Source organism: Chaetodon trifascialis, chromosome 7, assembly GCF_039877785.1.
Source record: "Chaetodon trifascialis isolate fChaTrf1 chromosome 7, fChaTrf1.hap1, whole genome shotgun sequence".
Taxonomy (NCBI): domain Eukaryota; kingdom Metazoa; phylum Chordata; class Actinopteri; order Chaetodontiformes; family Chaetodontidae; genus Chaetodon; species Chaetodon trifascialis.
The window spans coordinates 19480831-19504572 of record NC_092062.1 but is presented as its reverse complement, the minus strand read 5'-3'; the positions used below and the strand labels follow the sequence as shown (position 1 = coordinate 19504572).

General features: G+C 41.7%; 3 protein-coding genes across 10 annotated transcripts in view; 1 reads left to right on the top strand and 2 right to left on the bottom strand.

Moving 5' to 3' along the window:
• Positions 1–1689: 1689 nt before the first annotated feature.
• LOC139333349 (C-type mannose receptor 2-like) lies at positions 1690–4776 on the bottom strand. Of its 2 annotated transcripts, XM_070965669.1 has the most exons (5): positions 4633–4776; positions 4035–4391; positions 3589–3927; positions 3430–3465; positions 1690–3329 (listed from the first exon to the last, which is right to left on the bottom strand). In XM_070965669.1, the coding sequence occupies exons 1-5, from the start codon at positions 4673–4675 to the stop codon at positions 2989–2991; spliced, it is 1116 nt and encodes a 371-aa protein (XP_070821770.1). In that variant the 5' UTR covers positions 4676–4776; the 3' UTR covers positions 1690–2988. The 2 variants fall into 2 exon arrangements, with proteins under 2 accessions (XP_070821770.1, XP_070821771.1); XM_070965670.1 differs by having other exon boundaries at positions 3228–3465.
• Positions 4777–6537: 1761 nt separating this feature from the next.
• LOC139333348 (retinoic acid receptor RXR-beta-A-like) lies at positions 6538–14692 on the top strand. 5 transcript variants are annotated; one of them, XM_070965664.1, is made up of 12 exons: positions 6539–6706; positions 7957–8150; positions 8437–8590; positions 8833–9012; positions 9358–9411; positions 11338–11498; positions 11711–11840; positions 12153–12279; positions 12407–12448; positions 12566–12657; positions 12773–12878; positions 13008–14692. In XM_070965664.1, exons 2-12 carry the CDS (start codon positions 8010–8012, stop codon positions 13153–13155), a joined length of 1335 nt encoding a protein of 444 aa, XP_070821765.1. In that variant the 5' UTR covers positions 6539–6706; positions 7957–8009; the 3' UTR covers positions 13156–14692. The 5 variants fall into 5 exon arrangements, with proteins under 5 accessions (XP_070821768.1, XP_070821765.1, XP_070821767.1 ...); XM_070965666.1 differs by having other exon boundaries at positions 6558–6697; XM_070965665.1 differs by lacking the exon at positions 6539–6706 and adding an exon at positions 6777–6943.
• A 77-nt stretch (positions 14693–14769) lies between these two features.
• LOC139333347 (FH1/FH2 domain-containing protein 3-like) overlaps positions 14770–23742 on the bottom strand; it is an 85329-nt gene continuing 76356 nt past the window's right edge. For 2 of the 3 annotated variants that reach the window (XM_070965663.1, XM_070965662.1), the window contains 8 exons: positions 23218–23400; positions 22392–22511; positions 21377–21538; positions 21056–21246; positions 20656–20848; positions 18645–18831; positions 17559–17720; positions 14771–17393 (listed from right to left, as the gene is read on the bottom strand). In XM_070965663.1, the coding sequence (XP_070821764.1) occupies positions 17311–17393; positions 17559–17720; positions 18645–18831; positions 20656–20848; positions 21056–21246; positions 21377–21538; positions 22392–22511; positions 23218–23400 (1281 nt within the window). In that variant the 3' untranslated portion in view covers positions 14771–17310. Of the gene's footprint in view, positions 17394–17558; positions 17721–18644; positions 18832–20655; positions 20849–21055; positions 21247–21376; positions 21539–22391; positions 22512–23217; positions 23401–23742 lie in introns of all 3 variants that reach the window. The other variant, XM_070965660.1, reaches the window with a different exon arrangement.

Here is a 23742-nt window from a genome sequence, read left to right as displayed (position 1 = left end):
ACCAGATTCCCTGTCAAACTTGAAATGAACCACGCTGGGAGTAAATCCTGCAATGGATGGATGGTTTGATAAAATATCACAGGAGATGAATTAATTGAACAAGTGCAGAAATATCTAGGATGTGCTGACATTTTTAAAGCTTCTGTTCAAGCAGTTGCTGTTAGTTAGGAGACTGAAGAATTGATGAAATGTCAAGAAAAATCAGTCTAAACACTCCAAAAATTAATCCAAGAGTAGCTGTTTCTTAAAAAGACTGTGTGCAGTTGGTGTGATCCAAAGGTTTCTACCACTAAATGCTTTCTTTCAAAAAAATATATATTCTTCATTCAACAATTCCCTCTATTTAAGCTTGCATATTAGTGACTTAACTTTTCCAACAAGTGAAAAAAACAAACTATTTTAATACTTACACTGTGCATCATCAACAATGCAGTGATAATAATCCCAGAGAAGCAGCTATTAATCATGTGTCCCTGTGCATAAAAAATATTAAGCTAACTTTTTTCAAAGGCTGTTCACTCTCCTCTGCATCCGTCCTCAACCGCTGCTTGTTCAGTTTGCCTGTCCATGTCCCCCTCTCTATCTCTTCCCCTCTGTCCATCTCATTTCATGCAGGAGTGGGGTTACCTAAGAGACTCGGCCTCAATGGAGAAAATCTCTTTTTCTACAATTAACTGTGAAAGTGACAGAAGGAAGAAAGAAGGGAGGGATCTGCGGAGGGGTGCAGACTCAGAGAAGAAAAGGAGAGAGAGGAAGGACACAAGTGCGCATGGCAGGTGGAGAGACGTAAAGTTAAAAACTAATATTTGCCCGCATTTTGAAAGTTTCACCTTCAGAAGTTTCAGAGTAAATGCCTGGAAAGGTGCCAAAATCTTCGGATAAATTTTCTTTAAATCTTCAGACCGTCAAGACAGCAGCATTTGGATTCTGCATTTAACTTTTTGATTTAGTAAATATCATATTTTCTGCATTTAGTGAGGCTAATAATTCATATCATAAACTGATATAAGGTAATGGATATACTTCATGTCCTATAATGGGAAGATTTGCAAACATACTCTTCATAAATACATACATTTCAGTTTTGAAGCACCTCACACTTGAATTGGGATTAGGCGAAATTAGGCTGCATTACACTGATCCCGCTGAAAGTGAATTATTTCTATCACCATAATTGCTAAAAATGCAGAGGGAGTGACCGCTGGGTTTCCATGGAGAGATGTACACAAAAGGGTGTGGCGTGGGAATGTTCTTGGGGGTCAGGAGTGAGGGTGAAAGGGTCAGAGGTCAGAGCCAGCTGGACAGCACACAAGAGCAGATGAGGGTGAGAAAAGGAGGTGAGGGGGTAGTCCAGAGACCGACTGACTGGACCCAATGGGACATTAACATTGAACTGATAGGAGGCTCACTGACCAATGCCTATTCAGGGAGACGCTAAGCTATGACACACTCATGTGTAATGGTCCGTGGTAATTGACAAGTGACAAGACCCTCATTGTAGATGCAAAAGCAGTTATCAGAATGAAGTGGTGGATTACAAGCTATACATACTGGTATTCAGTAGTTATAAGGAGTTTTTTTTTATTCAGTAATGCAAACATCCTTGTATACAGGTGAAACTATTAAAAGTACTTAAAATCCTTAAAACTGGATGATGCCACTTCTCTTCCAAAAGGAGGCCTGCTGGAATACATTGGGACATAAGTTTTTATCATCAGTTTGTGGTTTAAGGATTCACATCAGCATGTACCCAGTACCACCATTTGTTTTCCAATAGTTTTCTCTAACAGCATTAGAAGAACTTAGTGTGCACATTTTATTTTATTATTCTTTTTGCATTTTCCTTTTTTAACTCAAAGAACATAGACTTTAACATGCACCAACTGACATGTCAAGCATGCAAAAGCAAGCTTTTAATGTGTGCGTGTAAAGTAAAAAAATGTAAATAAAAATACACAGAAAACATCTGATGTTTCTCCAAAAACTCATTCTATGGAACAAGCTGTCTGATAACAGTGAAAACAGTCCATGCACCGTTTCATTCATGCCATAAAATTTTGGATCAATGATGAAAATGCTGAATCATTTCCAGTTCCCACGGTTATAGATGCTCCGTGTACCTCAAGGGTGCAGACAGGAAGGTGAGCGTCTGTGAGCTCTGTCTTCCATGTTGCTGCTAGTGAAGGTCAGGTCAGTGAGGGCAGCAGGCTGTCTAGATCGGGGCCATACTCTGGTGGTCTGGAAAAGACAATCTTGGGGCCCAACCCAGGGGGTCAACATGCAAATAGTAACCCCTGAGTGAGAGGCATAGAGCAGATCAATGTTCTCACATTACTCTTGCTGCCCATGACTGTGAATGTGCACGCCTACACACCACATGAGGTTTTCATATTTAATGAAATTCAATCTCAACAATGGAGAAGGCAGCTGTATTTCAACAAAGGTAGATGATGACGTCATAAGCATCTTAAAATAACCATGTTATCTCAAAGTCCACTAGCTTGATGTTACAACTGTCGAAAACATTGACTCTGTAACTGCAAAAATATCATTATGAAACAGCAAAGCTTGTTAAACTGGGACACATTTAAAAATTCTTGGTCATCTGCAGTGTCACTCTGCTCTCATCCAGCACACGCATAGCAGAGGAAATTCAGTTTTTCTGTCTCAGGCAAGCCTACCCACTGCTGCCTCCCAGTGGCCTGAATGGCACCTGTGACATCACAGTCATATTTCCCTTCAGATCCTTCTCCTGGCGCCCAGTTCAGGTAACAGCCAGCAGTCGAACTGGTCCAGAACCAGAAGTTAAAGTTACAAGTGTAGTGTAGGCCTAGCCAAACATGGGGAGACGTGGCATTCTTTGCCTTCTCAGCCGCCTCCCTCTGAATGTCTTTGGTGGTAATGTGGACGAGGTCAGTATGGTGCTTCCTGCAGTAACTCAGAGCTTCAATCCATGTCATATTTTCCTGGATTAGTATCATGTTTCCTTCAGGAAGATAACAGAGAGACAAACAGAGAAATGAAATTCCTAAAACAAATGTAAGCACCACAAAGGCCATTGATCATTTTAAACATACCTGGAAGCAAACTTGGACTGTTCTCAGTGGGCTTGAGAGTTAAGGCCCATGTGGTGCTCTGGGCGGAAGTCCCCGTCGGTGTTGTTAATGCAGAGACACTGTCTGTAGTTAATTGCACAGTAGTTGTGGGAGGTAGCTGCGTTGCTGTCATGTCAGTTGACATTACTGGAGTTGCATTGTTGGGCGCAGTGCTTGCAGTGCTTGAGACAAGACCAGGACTGTTTGTTGTTGTCACTTCACTGGCAGTTGTCGCTATTGGTGGGAACATTAGAAACATTTGAATATGATGGAGTGTTTGGAGGAGTTGGCAGATTTGTTGGCAACTGATCTGTTGGAAAGTTATCCTGTGTACCTGATTGACTGGTGGTTGCCGGGATTGATTTTCTTGCTGTAGGAGTAAGAAATTAATTAATAGACACTGCGTGTATTGTGTGAGGCTAAAAAACTTAAATATTACAAATTCTACAAGATCTCTTTGATGACCAAGAAAGTATGTAATACAGCAACTTACCCCCATGACAAAAAAAGTGGCGTTTGAGACTGCATTTCACGTCATTCCACTTCCCTTGGTCTATGAATACGGCAAGAACACATTCCTGATCTTCAAGGTTGTTAGGCTGATTGGGTTTCCAGTGACGGAATGATGAGTTGCTCCCATCAGACCACTTCCAGTGATCTTTGAAGAGGCCGATCCACGCATTTTGTGACACAAACACATTACGCACTGCCTCATTCTCCTCTGCTGAGTGTATGCTGACGAGCTCAGATGATGAGCTTCTGCAGTGACTCTGAGCTTTCTTCCATGATTTAGCCGCAGCAACAAACATGTAACCACTGGTATCACTGTGGCCTGCAAGTCCAAGGGTTTCACATTTGAAACGCAAAGAACAGAGTGATGTTCAACATGACGTGTGCCATCTGAAATCACTTTGACTGCAATACTGCCATTTTACTTACCACGACAAACAAAGCTTCTTTTAGTTGCACAATCACTTTCAAACCACTTCCCATACTGATCCATTGCTCCACATGCATTTTGATCCTCATTTTGTGGTTCTCCTGCCTTCCAGTTTGAAAAATCCAGTTTTTCACCAGGCGGCGACCAGTGCCACTTCCACACACTTCCAGTCTCCAGTCCTATCCAGGCTCTGACAGTGGTATTTGACAGTAAAATGATCATATTCATGTCTGTTGAGTTGTGAACAGTGGCTAAATCAGTGTACATCTCCCTGCAATAATTTTTTGCTTCATTGTAGGTTTTTGAAAGTGTAATAAGGTGAAATTCTGAAGATCCCAGCACAAAGGAAGAAAAACCTGTGAAATGACAGAAAGCATGTTACAGCAGTTTGAATACCAACAATAGTAACAAAAACATTCTTATATCTGTGAATCATTTCTAAGTTTTTTACGCCACTATTTGCCGCCCTTCTTCACAGTTCAAAGCTTAGTGTTTTCACACGTAGCTAACTACATTTGCACATTTATGTTACACATTCATAATATCATATGAGGAAAACAATTAACAGCAGTACAAAAAAGCATGTGAGATTCAAACCTGAGATAAACAGCAAAAAAAAAGTGTGAGTCGCTTTCATCATGATGAATCAGCTTTCAGCAAAACAAAAAGCAAGAAAAAAAAAGTCTAAGTCAATCTAATGTTCTGTTAAGAGCAGTTGCTGGTCCTAACGAGGCGATAACAGCTGTGAGTGGCACCGTGATTGCAGTAAGAATGCCACTCAGCTAGTTAAGAGACAACTCTTCAAGAGCAGCTACTGTGACAAAGCAGTTTTTCAGGTTTCTTTCTCTCTTGCACATGCTGTGTGGTTTATGGCTTTCTGTTTGTTGAGGTGAAATGAAAGCAGCTTTACCTCCTATAAAACACGGTGACCAGCAGTGGGCAATGAATGATCTATGATTCTGTCATTATTTAGTAATGTCAGCAAGTGGAGTCAAAAAATTGCAGTTCATTACACCACACATGACTGACTGGACTGAAATCACTGATCAGGCCTGGTGTTATTTATGTCACTACACCTCACCTAGAAAACTAAATCCAGTCCGAATGAGGCTTTTGGCATCTTGTTCATCTGTGACATGGTTGGCAAAGAATGAAAGTGAGCACGTTGTTCTGCAAACTGAAAATTGTAAACCACTTTCCCATGTCTGCCTTCTCCTGACCTACATTGAAGACAAATATCAACACATATTTTATAATCTAAAATATCTCAGATGGTGGAGAGTACTAACAATTCATCATTTCTGGCTCCTCCCAGGCAGCCATGATGACTGAGAGCCCCCACCTACCCATTGATCTGTATGGAGAAAAGGGAATTAATCATTATAAAAGTCATTTATTCAATTGATAAATTAATCCACTATGGTGCTAAATAAACCATATTCTGATATTAGCATCTGTTGGATCCTATAAAGTGGAAAATGTCAATTTTTGGCGTGCTGCATCTAATTTAGGACAGCTTTTGTGACAAGGCTGTCAAGTTTCCCAAAGTAAATAGAAATTGAGCTGGAGTTTGCATAAACCTTGTTTTTTTGTGTGTAATTTTTTATTCATTTTACTCACATGCTGGCTTTACCCTTGGTGAGAATGTGGATATTTTTAACAATTTAACCATGTGAAAATAAAAACAAAGTAAATACTGCTTAATGGAAATTGCAGGTTACTTCTCGATATAAGGCTTTAAAGAGTGTTGCAATTAATTTACAGCTCTGTCATTAGCGTGCAGCTCATTCTTCTCCCTGGAGAGCAAGGGAGTTTAAAGATGACCCTGAATGATTGCAAAAACACAACACTGTGTTGAATATTTTAGATTGTGGAAAATGATACTGTGCAACATCACTGGACCATAAAGATGTGCAATGCTCCATGGCTGTATACCCATCCTGTCAAAGGCAAAAACATTCCAGCACTTCTTGAAGGTGTGGCTGTCTGGGAGTATGCTCAGATTAGCTTCCTTGTGCCATACTTAAGATACCCCAACACCACACGTCATATCTGTTTGAATTTACCCCAATTTACCATCTCATACTTGAATTTTAGATAACCATTACCATATCATAACCAAATTAATGTATTTTTTAATCCCCATTTATCCAGGAAGCAATATTGTGTTGCAGTACATGCAGATTTGCTGTGTTTCACCATTGCTTCCCTTGAATGCACTAGTGATATGCACTATAATCACAATATTTTGTGCATTGAAAAGATAGTGTGTGTCTTTTTATTCTTGGAAAGTCATTTAGTCAGTTTCAGAACAATATGTAGTGGGAAGGTTATAACAAACCACTCAGTGTAATTTATCATAATTTTCATGCATTTGTTCAAATTTCGTAGAGATTTATGAAACAATGAGCCAGAATCAGACTGATTAAACTATAAATCATGCTGAAGATGAAGGCCTACTGCAGGAGTGTCATATGACAGTAATGTTATGGGTGGTCCCCTGAGACAATTTGGCTCGAAGGATACTGGCACTGAGCCATCATGGCCTGTAAACAACAACAGCGTCAAGTTGAAATAAACTGGATCTGAGTGTCGGCCTCTTGTCTGGCGCTTGTCTGATTGCAACAAGTTTAGTGAAGCGGCTTTCAACCATGCCTCTAAGGTGTGTCTGGTAAGTAATTCCAACCTTCAAACGACCATGAGCTTTTTTGTCAACAACTGCTTCTTGAGACTATTAGCCTGAATCGTGCGTTTGGGTAATGCTAACCATATTAGCTAAGGTAGCCGTAATGCAGCTAAGAGGCTAATCTTAGCCTGTTAGAAAACATTGCTCGAGCTGTGCGGATTTATCGAAGTGATTCGATGAACGTCGAGGTAACAAGCTACACATGTCTTAATGAATAACCAGGTATGTTCATGTTGTAGTTTTACGAAACGTACAACAGTGAAATATCAGTCAGACATGCCAACCAAAGCTAATGTTAGCTGTAACCAGGGTCTTTCGAGCGTTTATGGGTCTGGCTAGATAACTAGCTAACGGTAAAACAAACGTAGACTTTATTAATGTATTACGGCCAGTAATGCAATGTACTAACGTTAACATTTATTCATGAAAACACAAATGGACACTCGCACTAATATTTGTGGTCAGCGTTTTACATTTATTTGCTGTTCTCCGCGTTAATCGTTAGCAACATTTAGCAAACGTGTAACGTTGTTGCGGAGCCAACGGGGCCAGCTAACGTTAACAAACACTGCACACGGCCAGCAAATGCAAATGTGCTTAATGGTTTGTTCAGTTTGAGGAAAGATCATCACACAAAATATGGTTTTGTCCTAATGTCCTTTTTCATGAAATTTGCCCAAATAGGGCGATTCATGTAAATTAGTCTGGACCTTGAGCTTCTATCTAGCGTTAGCTAATATACGGTGTGGTTTCAATCCTACTCTTCCATCAAATCCCCTTTTCTGTGTGCGACAACTAATAACGTTACGTGTCGGGTTTATTTTTAGGTTTCGGTTCAATAGATAGCCTGCTAACGTTAGCTTTTGGAAAATCTGCAGCGTCAATGTGCCCTGCAACAAGGGCTACAGTATGTTCTCGTTAATCGTTAATTAATTGTTACGTAAAATTACAGAAAGCGCTGAAAAATTCCATCACAAGCCCGAGCTGATCAAATGAAAAGCCCGATTTTGTCCGGCCAACACCCCTAAAGCCAAAGATATTCCACCTTTAAGTGCACAAAACAGAGGAAAGTAGCAAATCCTCAGAGCCACTGTGATTGAAACCAGAGACTCTTTGCTTGAAAAACGTCTTTAATGATTCATGGATTAGTACTTGTTTTAGCTCTGTTTGCCATCACAGCCAGTTCAATCCAAAAACTTTGTGAAGCTAATAATATCCTTTTGTGCCACCCACAGACTGATATCCTTCAGACAGGACACCATCCTCTCAACTGGGTAGCTTACTAGCCATGTCCTCACAGCAGCCCAACAGCTCAGCCTCCAACAGCCCCACCAACATCTTGGGATCTCCTTTCTCAGTGATCAGTCCCTCACTTAACTCGCCAGTGGTCTCACCATCCTTGGGATTTGGACCCATCAGCAACAGTCAGGTAAGTGACATTAGAGTCTGTGAACTGATGTTATGGTGCACTTCAGAGGCTGAACATCAGTTGTGGGTTCACTGCAGTGCAAGTTCATACTCCAGTGCTGTGAATGGTCAAAAGAGGAGGAAGCATACTTGGATAATGCTAGTTGCAGGAAGCTTTTGTATGAGCACTGGAGACTGTCGTCAAATCATTGTGATCAGGTATTGATTGAAAAGGGCGACGAATTACTATTGTATATAGACATTACAGTGTTTTAATGATTTTTTTTTTGTTTCTGCTGTTTATCCAGATCTCTTCTTCAGCACCCGTAACAGGCATGCACTCAATCAGCAGCTCAGAAGATATCAAGCCTCCGTTTGGCCTGAGGCCCATGCCAGCTCACAGCCCTGGACTAATGTTGTCTCAGAAACGCTTGTGTGTCATCTGTGGAGACCGTTCTTCTGGTGAGTGAGCGCACTAAGAGCAGGATTAGCAGAAGTGAAACGTCACCAAGGGACTGTTTTCATGACAATTTTAGTGTGGATAATCCCCGACTGACTGACAGTTATTTGTGCCTGCGTTTCCTCAACATTTTACCAAAATGGGTCTCTATTGCTAATGAAAATCCAAAATGTGTGTCAGACTGTTGCATTCTGTGTTTGATCACCCACCAGCCTCTGACTTTTTTAACTTGCATAATTTACAGGCAAGCACTATGGAGTGTACAGCTGTGAAGGTTGCAAAGGATTCTTCAAACGAACTGTGCGCAAAGACCTGAGCTATACCTGCAGGGATAACAAGGAGTGCCTGGTGGACAAACGCCAGCGCAATCGCTGCCAGTACTGCCGCTACCAGAAGTGCCTGGCTATGGGCATGAAGAGGGAAGGTATGCAAGGAGCAGGGTTGTATTAGAGGTCTAAGTTTACTGTACAAAGGTGTCATACTTTGGAGTTTTCTGCAACATAGTGTTAAAAATCTATTTTTAGAATGATTTAAACATTGGCAGTCAATTAGATTTCTTAAAATAAGTGAATATGCCAAAGTAAGCCCAATTACATTGATTAAGTTATATTGGATTAGCACAGTATTTCTGGCGTAGGTGAGGGCAGATGCTAGATTAGGTAAGATAAAGGGTAGAGACTGGTGCATTGGGGCTGGTTTATATAACTGAACCCTCTCCATCTCTTCTCTTCATTTTCTCCTATTCTGCCCTTTCTCCATCTTTCAATAGTGATCAAACATGTAAAGTGGATAAAAGAAGATGGAAAGGATGAGGGATGGATGAGTATGACATTGAAATCTTAAAGATACTGTATTTTCATGTTACTTGGAGAATTAGCCTGTTCTGTTAGATACGCTGAATGGTCGAGTGGGGGAAAACATACCTAGAAATGATGGCGAGTGAGCATCGCTGTTTCGCTGCTTTATAAGATAAGCGATTAGACAGCTCTAAGTTGTTTGCAGAGTGTGTGTAACTGTAAGATCTGATGGAGTCTATTGGTGTTGAAGCAGCATAGAATACAATTGGATCACATTATAGTTAAGGCATTGCTAGGCCAGTCCAGTCCAGTACGCTTTTTGTCAGATTCAGCAAACGTGTCCTCACGGTGTCCTGTTCGTTCTGTGTGCGCTGTAAGGGGGGTACAGCTATCTGGCACATGCTAAGATGTAATTACACTTAAAAGAAGGAAATGGCCAAGAGGCAGCCAAAGAGGAGAACATCAGAAGAGCAAATATTGATAAAGAAGGGTTATTATCAGGCAAGATCAAGAGATGTGTCAACAATGCTGAGGCTTTCTAACGATGGAGAGACCTCAGAGAGTTGAAAGGCATGAAGACAGATGTCTTCTGTCTCTGCTTTATAGGTGCATAACATTAGTGTTGCTATGTTTGTGATTTGTGTGTCAAGTAATATTAAATTACTTGTCCATGAACATTCAGCTTACTTTCTAGTTTGCCAAGACATCTTATGTTGTTGTGATGTTAGCTAGTAGCGGGAGAGTTGTAATCTGTATCGCTGTCTGAAGTTGGTCTTCTGGTTCTGGGCAACTGTCTCATCCTCTCAGCCTGTTAGCTACACGTCCGTGAATTTTGAAGGCGTAGCTTCTGAAGGAGCACTGCAGGGAGGGGTGTTTTTGTGTGGGTGTGGAGTACAAAGAACAGTAATCTTTTTCTGGAATGGCTCATCCCACCTTTATGTATCACTATTGCATACAGTATATGGTACGTGTCTGATGTTCCAGTGAGATGGGTAGATTATATGTCAGTGTCAGTATTTTTAAAGGGATTTACACAGTTTTGTTGGGTTTTCTCCCCAGATTTGATCGAGGGAAGTTGCAATATGTGGTGGTATTTTTTTGGATTAGACAGCAGCTTTGCTTTTTCCACCTCATTGAGATCACAGCCTCCTTTTGGGTTGCTATAAATAAAGTAGACTCACTTTTTTTTAACTGCTGTTCAGTTTTAACAAGCTTCACATGCTAGTCCTTGGTTGTTCTTTGTGCTAGTTAGGACAACAACACACTGGAGTCATGCTGCCATATTTGTAGAGGTGGGAAAAACACTAGGTTTTTAGATGCATCATGGTTCTGTCTTAAACGATTTAGTATTCGATTGTGAGATATTAAACTAATGCATGTGACCTAACTCGAGCGAGGCATGTTAATAACAAGCTCATGCATGTAACTTCAACCTGCCAGTGACTCTGCTTCTGGAAGTGAATTCATCTGACTTGTGTCATGATGGATATGAATTATGCTTTTGTGAATGTCTTACTGCAGCAGAAAAAGTGTGGAAGTCAAAAATCAACATGTACAAAGATGCATTGAGAAACATAACCAGTAATCATAATCAGGTCTTCCCACCCTGAATCAAAATCGCATTTTGAGGAACGTGCTGTAGAGACTGCCAGCCCTACATTTCAGTTATAATTCTCAACAATCCACCGAATGCAACGCTTTTGAAATGTGTTTTGCCGTTAATGATACGATTACATTTTTATCAAGACTGCAGAATTTCAAGAGGACTTTCTCAATGCAGCAAAAACCCTGTGGAGAGGCAGAGCATTTTGCATAATAATCACTCTTTAACCCATAAATTCACCAGTTTACATTTTTCTTATCTCCAGAGTCTTTTCATTCCTCAATATTTACCATCGTCTCATTCCTTTTCTCCCCCCCACCACTGTCTCCTTGTGTTTTGTCTGATGCAGCGGTCCAGGAGGAGCGCCAGAGGAACCGAGAGCGTGAAGGAGACTTAGAGTTCAGTGTCGGAGTGAACGAGGAGATGCCTGTGGAGAAGATTTTAGAGGCAGAGACTGCTGTGGAGCAGAAGACTGAGCTTCACTCTGATGGTGGTTCTGCAGGCAACTCTGTGAGTGGTTACATCATATCAGTAGATAGAGAATCAGTAGATTTATATGAATAACTCTGCATCATCTGTTTCTCACAGTAGCATAACAGCGTTAAGCCTCATGCTTTTAGATTATCCCATTTAAAAACTTTGAAGTACAAGTCTACTGTAATTGCTGGAAGCATTTGTTTCGGATAATATCTAATTAAACGCAACATATTGTTTGGTTTCAGCCCCACGATGCTGTCACCAACATCTGCCAGACTGCAGACAAACAGCTGTTTGCCTTGGTGGAGTGGGCAAAGAGAATCCCTCATTTCTCTGAGCTGCCCCTTGATGACCAGGTCATCCTTCTGCGTGCAGGTATGATCGAGCGCCTTCAGAATCAACACCTAGAACACGGAGACTAGCTCCGCTTTACGTCTTTGCACGGTTATCAGAGGCAGATTGTGAATGTTGCAGTGTTTCAAAGTGCAGATCCACATTAAGGTTTTAAAAGGTAAAGCACAAGGAAATGTTTGTGTTCGAGTGGAAACAGATTGTGGAGCATTCAGTGGAGCTAAAAGCCTGTAAGTTTACCTTTTGCTGCACTTCACGTCTAGGATAGAAAGTACCTACAAAACAACTTGTATAATAGCCTGTGTACATGATGTGTGCTTGTATTCCATTTGTCAGGGTGGAACGAGCTCCTCATCGCCTCGTTCTCCCATCGCTCAATCGCTTTGAAGGACGGCGTTCTCCTGGCCTCTGAGCTGCAGCGCGACAGCGCACACAGCGCAGGAGTGGGAGCCATTTTTGACAGGTACGTCTATGGAGACAAAACAAATCGCTAGCATTCTCAAATATAAATTGCAACAATTTGTAATGCCCTCGTCCACTGTTTTAGAGATGTACAGTGTCTGCATAATAGCTTGTTTTCTTTAACACAGGGAGAGTGTGCAGAGTGCAGAGGTTGGCGCCATATTTGACCGGTAATTTTTCTCTTTTGTAATATGAACATCTCTCAGTCAGTTAATTTCTCATTATGTATTGCATGTCAAACTCTGAAACTTTTTTCAAAACTCTGTGCAAACTCTTTCGTTATTTAGGGTCCTTACCGAGCTTGTCAATAAAATGAGAGATATGCAAATGGACAAAACAGAGCTGGGCTGCCTCCGAGCCATCGTCCTCTTCAACCCAGGTGCCTGCACACTGCTGATATCTAAATAAAAAGAAAGTTTTTCAACAGAAGGGTGTATTGTTAAGTGTCTTGGCCCCTATTAAAATATGTGCTAATATGAGTATGTTTTTTGCAGATGCTAAAGGGCTCTCCAACACCAGTGAGGTGGAGCTCCTCAGAGAAAAGGTCTATGCATCGTTGGAAGCCTACTGCAAACAGAGATACCCGGAGCAGCAGGGAAGGTAAAGGTCCTCAGCTACGATGAGCTCGTCATCGTCTTGTTTTTCACTCAGCTGCATCGATTTGACATGATGAGATGTCAACATTGAACGTCACTGGTGCATTAATGCTATCTCCTTTGCTCTGCGCAGATTTGCTAAGCTCCTTCTTCGACTGCCAGCACTGCGATCCATTGGCTTGAAGTGCTTGGAGCATCTCTTCTTCTTCAAGTTGATTGGTGACACGCCTATTGACACTTTCCTCATGGAAATGCTTGAAGCTCCCCATCAGTTGTCTTAGATAGGAAACGCGTACTGTGGTTAGGTTTAGATAGCTGAAGTCTGGGAAGCTGGAGTGGGACTGGAGTGGCACTTTAAGTTCTTTGAAGATTTGTCAATTTGTCTCACTGCTGTCTGGGTTACACTATTTTAGTGCAGCACAGATTTGCTTTTTAGACCAAACCCAAGGCTTGGCATGACCTACAAGCTGGTGCTATATGTTCAGACGACTTCATGAGTAACTATAGTTTAAAAAAAAAAAAAGAAAAAAAGGTATTTTTAAAAATGTAAACATTTACATATTTCCCTCACAGGAGCTATAATTTGGGTATACACTTTTATATAAGCTTTTTAGACACCTCAAACATTCAGCTTCAGTTGTTCCTCCAACTGAACGTACCCCTAAAACCTGTTTTTTAAAAGGAAGGCCACCTTAATCATGAGTGCGCATTAAGGATGGATTCTTCTTTTTACAATTTCTAATTCTAGCTAGACCTAAAAGTATATTGTACCAAACAGTCCCTGGGATCTGTGTCCAGTAACAGCTCTGGGTTTACCTGTATCCACTGCAGAAGATTATATCTTAACCATGACCCTGAGATAGAAGACGAGTCGTGGCTGAACCTGTCAGGTCTGACTTGTCTGCGTTGATTGAGGATCAGCTTTATGTGTCTGGTAATATACAGTTAGTGCCGTTTACTCCTTTGCCATTTTATAAATCTAATCATTTTGTGGTTAACGATTAAACCGCACTGCACACTTGCTCTATACTATTTCTAAAACATACTTTCAGTAAACGCCTGGCATGTAAATGGTCAGGCGTTTGTCTTTTGGTGCTATTTTCAGATAATTTGACGTTATTGGTGCAGATGCACACCAAACTACACACCTAAGAAAATATGCAAAACTGAAAATCCCTTTCTTAATCTTTGTTAAAAAAATGTAGCAATATAAAATGTAAACTGCATAAGAGCTTTCTGCCTGTCAGTCATTCAGGGGTTTTACAAAGTAAATCGTGTCTGGTGGAAAGGGAATACTCCATTGTGTTAATTTATCTATACAATTCAGAGGTACTGTGCAAAAGTAATTGTTCAGGGAAAATGTACATTGATAAATTTGAATTATGATCAGGAGATGCAAATTATATAATTCTTAATATGTGCCCTTGTTTTTAGTTTTCAGCGCTAATAAAGCAGAACATGTCTTGGGTTGCACTGGATTTGCTGAGACTGTTTGAGCTGATTTTTATTTTTTGTGCTTTTTTTTTTTAATGCTCAGTTGTATTTTCCTACCTTTCCCCCCCTTTTTGTAGGTAGCTGTCTTGTTCAACGTATTGTCTCTGCAATTTATTAAAAGCAAACCATAATCACATGTAGATCCATAACACCTGTGGACATATAGGAATTTTAAACAAGACCAAATGAGGTCTGTATGATGGCCATGTGTAAACACCAGATGAGCTGTATTGGCAAGCTTGTCATCGACCTCTATATGCTCTTGAACATAAAGTGACTTGAAGCATAGGTTGTGTGGACTGAAAATAAAGAGGCTTAAGGTTTTTTGTTTGCTTGCTTGCTTTTTCTTCTCCAAAAGCATTAGATGTAACTCTTATTTTTCCCTTCAGGAAGCTCCTATTTTAGGGAAAAGCAAAAAAGCGTCAAAAGATATTTTTAAGTAACCTTTTTATTGTAGTTGTTACATAGTTTTTGCTGTGGGCACAGACGCAATAGAAGCCTTGGTTGTATAGCACTTATGTCGTAGTTCCACAGTGATGTTATGGCACAGGCAGCAATGTGTGTGGTGGGCTAATGTTAAATTAAAAGGAGAAAACATTGAAGTGCAATGAAATCAAAGGCTTCTAAGGGATTCCACAGGACTAGCTGGTGAATGTCATCACTGCGCGTTTCACCACATTTCTTCACTTTCCAGTCTGCAAAGTAAAACGGTTTAATAAGACGCACATAAACCCTGCAGCTCTGCGAACCAACGGGAACCTCCCTTTGTTTCAAGCAGAAGTGACACATTTTGAAACCATGCATGGCTTGGTTTGCTTAAATTATATTTAGAATAATACTGCTTTCAGTCTATAATACACTATTCTACACATGGAGCAAACAAAAAAGAAGAACAAAGACATTGTCATGACATGTACATAATTTTACAGCATTCCCCCATATTACTTAAAACCTCTTTCTCATTTTTGACACAAATCAGTACAATCTGGGAAACACAATGAGGCACCCCCCACCCCCCACCCCCATAACTACTAGGTTGCATGCTACACATTGAGTCTAAGGTGCTGAATTGGTTTCAGTAAATTCTAAAAACATGTACTGCTGGTGTGGTTTTATGTAACTATATCATGATGTGGCGCTTGATCTGGTTTCTCTCGATGGCTATGTCTCCATCACAGTGAAGATTTGCAAATGGGGCAGATGATCCCAGGATATAAACTAAAAATTATGCATGTTATAAATTTAGCCAAGGCCATATTTAATAGCAGAATGAGCTCATGAAAAGTTCACCTGCATAACAGTGGGCTCCTTGTTCACTTCAGTACAGATTTACATGTTATCAAATAGATAAATAATGCAGATTTTATGTGCGTCCATATTACTAATTATCATGTTACCCCTGATGTTCACAGTCATACAGAGTGAGGGAATACTCTGTCATGTGATTAACAAAGCAAAGATCTCCAGTGATGCCAGCTGAGCTACACATTAATTTGGCCTGGTCTATTTTTAACTCTCATATTTCACCTAGATCTGGACTCGAGTGGGACAATGCGTGTCCGTGTTCCACAGTAAGGCAACAGGATCCAGCTAATGTGCATAGCCAATCCCCAATCAGAAATATTTTAAAGCTATCGTCATAACAAGCTATCTGATTCAAGACGTAGCATGGGGAAAAAAAAGCAATTTTGCCAGGACAAGTTTAAAAACACTGGTTAAAAATAAATCACAGCTCATGAAACATTGCAATAACTCCCCCCTCCCCCCCGCCCACTCAGACTGCACATCTGTAGCAACATTTCCTTGATTTTATGTCCCTGAAAACGTCTTAATAAATAACTGTCTCTGAAAGGCACTCTGAAATGTGCAGCTCATAGTTTCTAGAAAATAAAATCACGTAACTCGATGAAGGTTGCTCACCTCTAACACTGCACCTGCCTTCCTCAGACCATTTCCAACCGTGAGAACAGGTCATGTAATGCAACTTGTCTACATTTGTTTAAGCTAAAAAATGTTTGCGTTTGATGAGCTTTAGTCTGAAACTAGTGGTATCACCAGTCCTACCCCAAGAAGCTGAACTGCTCTTTACAAAAATGCTTCTCGGATAAATTCCTTCTTATCCTGTCAACTAAAAGACATTTGACGAAGCTTGAGATGCACGTCTGCCTTGACTCTTTGAACAGACATTGAAAATGTGCTACTATTAATTTGCTGGTTAAACTGCTGAGTATATTTTCAGATTCAGATGTCAGAGTGGTTCATCAGTGTCAAGGATTTCACATTCCATTGATACCCAACTTTTACATCCAGTGCAATTGTTCCTCATTTGAGCACCTTCTTGAGCAAAATGAAAAGAAACACAAAACTACCACAGTAGTATATAACAAAATAACCTTCTGCACAAAGCCATCTATTCAATAGATGAAATTTCTTTCAATTCAACTAATCACAAAAGCTTCAGGGCTGACACTAAACTCACGTAGCAGAGAGTTTAGTGTCTGTACTACACTTTAGCCCTTTTGATTCAGTCAAGGCCACGGAGGCTGAAGCACGCGCACTGCCAGCTCCTCTCAAAACACACTTTTGCACGGGTGTTTGTTTGCAATGTCACATTCAAAGGATGCCTGTGATGAAGCCTTGTGAGTGCAGATCATCGATGTTTATCCGGCAACAGCAAAGCTGTGTGCGGTGTTTTGAATGCAGCGCTCGGGTTCTGCTCTTTCTGCCCATCAGTTCGTAGATAATAACCTTGTCCTTGCTTTTTATCCACTTTCCTCAGGAAGCACTTGTGTCAAGCCGATGCAAACCAAACGCAGAAAGATGAGATCAACTCATCAAAGCTGGGGGGATTTTAGTGCCAAGCCAGAACAGAGGGGGTTGCCGGGTTGGGTGCGGGTGTTGGAGGGGCAGTGAAAGGGCTTCCGAACGTCTTTATGCCCAGCTCACACCTGCATCTCTGATCCACTGGATAAGCCAAGAGCGTTTGCCTCCTCTGTTGTAAGACCGTTCTTCAGTGTCCTTCTCACTGTGCAGGCAGGAAGAAAAATAAAAAGGGAAGTGCAGAGAGAATGACAAACTGATTAGAGCTTTTGGTAGGTGTATATTTACATTGTTCGCACATGCAGCCGATAGCATTTCTCTGTGCGTGGCAAGAAAACTGGCCACTAGTCCAAAAGTTGACACGACTCACGTGATTTTCGGTTGGCTCGGGATCGCCTCCTCTCCCGAGGCTGCGTCCGCTGGCTGGGCCCCTGAGTGGCTGACCTAACAATCCTCTCCATGATCTCATCAGCCGTATCATCTGTGCAGTTCACTGGGTCGTCATTGGCAGAGTACCATGGGGGAACGCGCCCTGAAACAACAAGGTCAGAAACGGTAAGAAAACAACGGAATATTCCTGCTTTAAGAAATCAAGACTGGCATTCCACACTAGCATGCCTTTTAGTGCACTAAAACAGAATGAAGCCAATAGTATGTAAAGTGCATACTAATTATGGAGAAATATTACAGTATGCAGGCACTGGACACTATGCTGGCATAAATATCCCACAATATATTGCATTAGTCACAACAATAAAGACTTAAAAGACAATGGTGGACAGTGACCCAGCTGAGGTACTCCAGTAGAGGTGAGGTTGGCAAGTGCTACCACACTTATGTAGGCTATCAGGAAGTGATGTTATAATTGAATGCTGAGCAGTGCGTCCGAAAAGATGCATAATACTGTTTATTCACACAAAAGTATGCTGAGGGACAGTACACATTGTGGGTATGTAGTGCATAGTCTGTGATTTTGGACGCAGAGTGAGAGTGTGTTAGCAGCTCTGTGAGGCTGTACTGAGCCCACGCTAACGTCAGCATGCTAACATACTCGCAACTACGAAACAATGTTAAAGTAGAGCTGACGGATATAGTCATAAAGGAAAATATTGACCTGATGATGGTGCAAAACTTTTAGGATCATGTGTACAAAATTTCATGGAAGTCCATCCAATAGCTGTCAAAAACACAAACGTGAACCTTTTTTGCCGCTGGAGAAAGTCAGCGACTCACTAAAGTCAATTGTACAAAATCTTACAGCAGTGCATGTCATAACATGCTGCTAGTGTGGCTAAAAATAATAGTGAAAGATTATCTTAAAGATTTCATGCAGAATTACTCCACTGACACTGAAAAGATCCGGAGCAGATACGACCACAGAGGAATGCAAATGTCAGTGTAGTGGACGGATGAAGCTAAGTAGCGGCTAACAGTGTAGCATGTTAATGGAACTGACCTCGGGTGCTGCTGGCTCTGGTGCGTGTGCGGAGGCCGGGCACCGTGGATGCTCCACTCTCTCCGCCCTGCAGGCTACTCTTTAGTACGGCCTTCATGTTCTCATGTTCAGCTGCATCTTCTGCATACTGGATACCCTGAGGCTGGCTTTCCTGTGCTTCTGACGGGGCACCGCCAAATTTACCGCTCTGCGGGAGGGGGGGAGGGCACAGGATTACAATATCTGACATTCTACTAGCAGGCGATGGTGAAACTCAGCTCCATGCTCTGCCACTTTTAGTATTAGGGAAGAACTGTGAGGAAAATTTTTAAGTATCAAACTTGTCATACAGGTTAATCTTCACTATAGTGACACAGTACTTTCCAGCCGAAAATAAGAACAATCAGTCATTTCAAAGAGTGGAAAGTTCCACATACGCATCGAAAGGGCTGTTTATTCTGAGACACAAGCAAACAAAAATCCCCATGACTGTCTCTTGCAACAGTGCAGACATGCCAGGTTCGAGAGGTCAATCCTTCTGAGGTCCATTCATTTCCAACAGGAAGTAGCTGTGGCGACTCCCTCGAGTGAGATTCACTCAACACTACTGTCGACATCATGCGGACACCTTTTTCTCTCCTCATCATCACCTTCAGGCTTCCCCTTTCATGTGAGGTCACACACACAGGACCTGTCAGTCTGACTGATGACTTGTCCTTTGTTAATCCTCATAGACACACTGGTTATTGTTCAGGGTTACAACACCATAGTCCGGTTGAGCGTTAGTCACAACGGAAAGTTCACATGCACTTGCTTGCACACAAAGTTACCTCACTATCATCGTCATCCTCACTCTACAGAGATAAAGGAAATGGAAGGGGAAAAAATGCAAGTGAAAACCTTTCATCACAATTTTTCAGGAAGCAGTCTTTAAGTTTTCAGCCTGATAAACATACATTATCTAACTGGTTCTACAAAGGTTGTAGTATTTTCTCAAATCATTAAGAAGCACACAATCCTTGATTTGTGCTGTAACCATGAAGGGAATAGTTCAACATTTTGAGGCGAAAAGATTGATACCACGTTTATGTCTGTACGGCAAATATGAAGCTCAACCTTAGCTTAGCTTAGCTTAGCTTAGCATAAAGACAACTAGCTTGGCTCTTGCGGCCACCTCTGAAGCTCACTAATTAACAAGTTATGTCTTGTTTGATCCATACAATAACACAACAATTTATGTTTTTATGTTACTGGTATTTCCTTTTTTTAACTTTTGGACAGAGCAAGGCTACATGTTTCTCCTGCTTTCACACTTTATGCTTAGCTAAGCTAACCAGCTGCTGGTTCCAGCGTAATTTTGAATCAACAGATACAAGAATTGTATAAACTTTACAATAACTCAGCAAGAAAACGAATAAGGGTATTGGACAAAACATGATAATTGTTGGGAGATTTTCACCCCCCTGTATCATAAAACACATCGCAGACATAAGAGCTTCGGAGCAGCAGAGCATATTTGACTGAACATGTTTGTAGGAGTGTGGCTAAGGTGAGGGTCTCATTATCTCTCCTTCAGGGACATGCAAAGGTTTGAATTTTCACACAGTGATTGAATTAGGGTCCCTTTGAAGAGAGAGGGGCCTCTGCCAAGGCTCGCTGTGGAGTCCACTCTGAGCAGCCGACTCCTCAGGGTTTAAAGGATTTTAATCATGCAGGGAGGTGTTTGCTCTGGCCTTTCTTAGCCTGCTGCAGCTACAGAATGAGATACACCAAAAACAACTCACTGATTGTTGTTACAGAAACCTATACATGTGAAAACCGAGGAACTGCGCTGATGTCATTGCAAATGTATGCCGTGTCTGTCAGGAACGGCCGACGTTTGATGCTTTAACCAGATTAAAGTTATAACCAGTGTCGAGGGATTGCTCGTATTGATTCATAGAACTGAGAAAGCACAAACTAAACAAAGACAGGGATCAGGAAATGGAGAAAGAGTGTGTGCGACTTGTTGCTCGTGGTGAAGAGCACTTACATCTGTTATCATTTTTCCCCTGGTCTTGTTCCTCTCTCGGTGGTTGGCCCTCTTCTGTTTCTGTTGTAGCACGCGCTCTCTTGTTGTGCGATACTCCAGGGCAAATTCACTCAGGATCTTGCTGAAGCGATGAATGCTGACCTCACGGACTGCATATATCGGATGGCCCAGGAACAGCAGAAAGGCATGAAACCTGCAGACGCGTAGACAAACATCACATCACTGCATGGAGAACAAAGTTTAAACATGGAATAATAAAAGTCACCAGGAATGAACACTCATGATGGTTGGAAATGTCATCGAAACAGTGAAGATACTAGTGAAGATATATGAATTTTCTAAATGCAACAAATGTTTTGTCTAATCAGCATGGAGTCTTTTGATCTACACGTGAACGTACCTGTTGATTATTCTCCGATGTACAATCTTCAAAATAATGATTCTCTCTGCACAGTCTTTGAGGAAGTCTGACATTTTTTGTTTCAGCGCTGGCTTCATCTCATGTTTCGCAATGACCTTGAGGTAATCCCACGATGCCTTGCACCTTCGCTCCATCTGGGCCAGATTGTCTTGAAGCTGGTCAAAGTCCACCTGACAACAGTATCACAGACAGAACTCACCACAGATGGCCGGGGACTCAGTGACAGTTGCATTTACTGCTAATAGTAACAAAGTGTTAATGTGGAGAAAATAAAAAGAGTTTCATTTTTTAGGAGTAAACCTTGGTCAAGCGGGTGATGGCTCCAATCTCAGAGTAGAGGTCAGTGCTGTCTGGAAACTTCTCCACCACGATGGAGCAGGTGTGGTGCAGCAGGGACTGCTTGTGAACTGTGTCCTTCACCTCCGGGACTTTCTCCAAGTAACTCAGCTCAAAGCCTTTCGCCTAAAGATGAACGCATACACGGCAACACGGTCAGAATGTGGGATGGAAACAACTGTCTGAAATTAAAAATCAAAAGCCTCTCCTCGAGGACCAAATTGCAGGGAATTTCCTTTTGGCACAGTCGGATAAAGGGGCTCAACGGAGTGCGCAGGGTAGATATGTAGATTCATTAGGCTGGTGATTATCAAAAACCACAATCTACTTCAGACCCGACCGATTGTTCTGCTCACCACAGTGGAGCTAAAAGAAAAAGCCAGAACATATCATGAAAGACATAATCCCAAAAAGGATCTCCCTTGTTCTCCTGCCAGTTTTAAATGACTTACTGCAAAAAATAAATGCAGCCATTATTTACAGGAACTACTCTTTTTTTATGTTGATGACTTATGTTTCCCTTTTCTTTTTTGGCTCTCATATCCCAGAGGGTCACTCGCACATAGACCTACACACAGATGCCTGCACACAAAGGCACACGCAAGGCCACAGACAGCCGAAAAGCGAGACACAGATGCAAGTTCACAGAGAAGCAGCCAGACGAACACAAGCTGTTAGTAGACACACAATCACACAACCTCCCTCGCTTTTTCCTCTCAGACAGACTGAGCCAGGTTCAGCAGAGGCCTTGACGAGCGTTTTTACTGCGGAGGGACAGTGTCTGGTGCTCATAGTCAGGCAGCACATTCTTCTACACATAGACTGTCCACTGTTACCCTTACCAAATAAATATGTGTGCGGGGGAGCTGGGGGAGGAGGAGGAGCGTGGGAGGAAATGGAGGAAGTGAGTAAAAGACAGAGGGAGAGAAAGTGAAAAAACAGGAACCTCTAAGCCACAGATGTCTTGAGGGTGACTCACATTAGTGCTGTTGAGGAAGTTGCCGATGGCTAGCAACGTGGTCAAGATGTGGCGGAGTGTCTTGTTTTTCTCTAACTGGTCCATCCCTTCCTTGAGGTCCTGCAGAGGCTCTGCCACTTCCTGAAAGAGCATGAAAATGCAATCATGCAGCACATTAGTTATTCATTCCAACTCTGCCAGCTCACTCTGCTCTTCTTCTCCCTTGATAATGATGTGCAGTAAAATGCTGAAATGATAAAAAATTTAAAGTTGTATAAAGCCTTCTGTGGCTTGAGTTGTGTGAGGTCTGGTAAAAGTCCTCAAGTGATGGCACCGTCAGCTGGGGCTGAAGACTGCAAGTTTGAAAATGAACAAGATCATTGCATGTGGATTTAGAAAGTGTGGTTACAGAGATTTGAAGCCCACTCCTCAGATCTATCTTGAGGCTTAATTAACCTCTACTAGCATAACACGCCCACATTTCCGACTAAACTGGCATTGTGGGTGAAGAGTGCGATAAAAAAAGAAACAAACACTTTCACTTTCTAGATGAGAAGAAGCTGAGTCTATGAAGCTACACCCTGCAGCCAGTTAGCTTAGCTTGGTTATTCTGTGACCAGGCTAGCTGATTTCCCTCTGTTTCCAGTGTTTATGCTAAGCTAAGTGGCTGTAGCTTCATATTCACCGTACAAGCAGGACAGTGGTTGATCTTCTCATCTAACTCTCAACAACAAGGCAAATTCAAAACTCAAACTATTCATTTAACTTCCAAAAGAAAGTGTCTTGCAAAGTTGGAAAAAAATGGCTGCATGTGATTAAAGTTGACGAAACAGGAAATGTGTCTGACCTTCTCAATAAGATCATAGTCCATCTTGAATGCCCACAGCTGCAGGCGAGCAGACAGCTCTGTGATGGAGGAGAGGGTGAGAAGGAACTGTTCGGCGCTGCCCAGGGGAATATCAGGGTTGACCAGCTGAGCCTCCTGGATCCTCTGCTTCTCCTCCTCTGTGGGGATCATTGTCAGGATTTTCTAGGAGAGGGAGGAGGAAACGAGAGGAGGGGAAGGGAAAGGAAGAGGCTTATTGGATCATCCATCAAGTCAAACTATAAAATCCTTTTCAATGCCTGAGTTAAATTTTTTACATAATATGTCAGGCTGTAAATCATAGGTAGGGAAAGGAAACAAATCAATTCTGACATCTCTAGCTCTGCTTATCTGAAATGCTTCCAAGCTTGTGTGACATCTGAACTTTCAACCTCACTTTTGCTTTCTGGCTGAAAATTTCACAGGAGACAAAAGGTGGAGAGGAGCACTCCTCTCTGAATGAACCCAAGGAGAACCTCTGAGAACTGCAGGTTATATAACACCAAA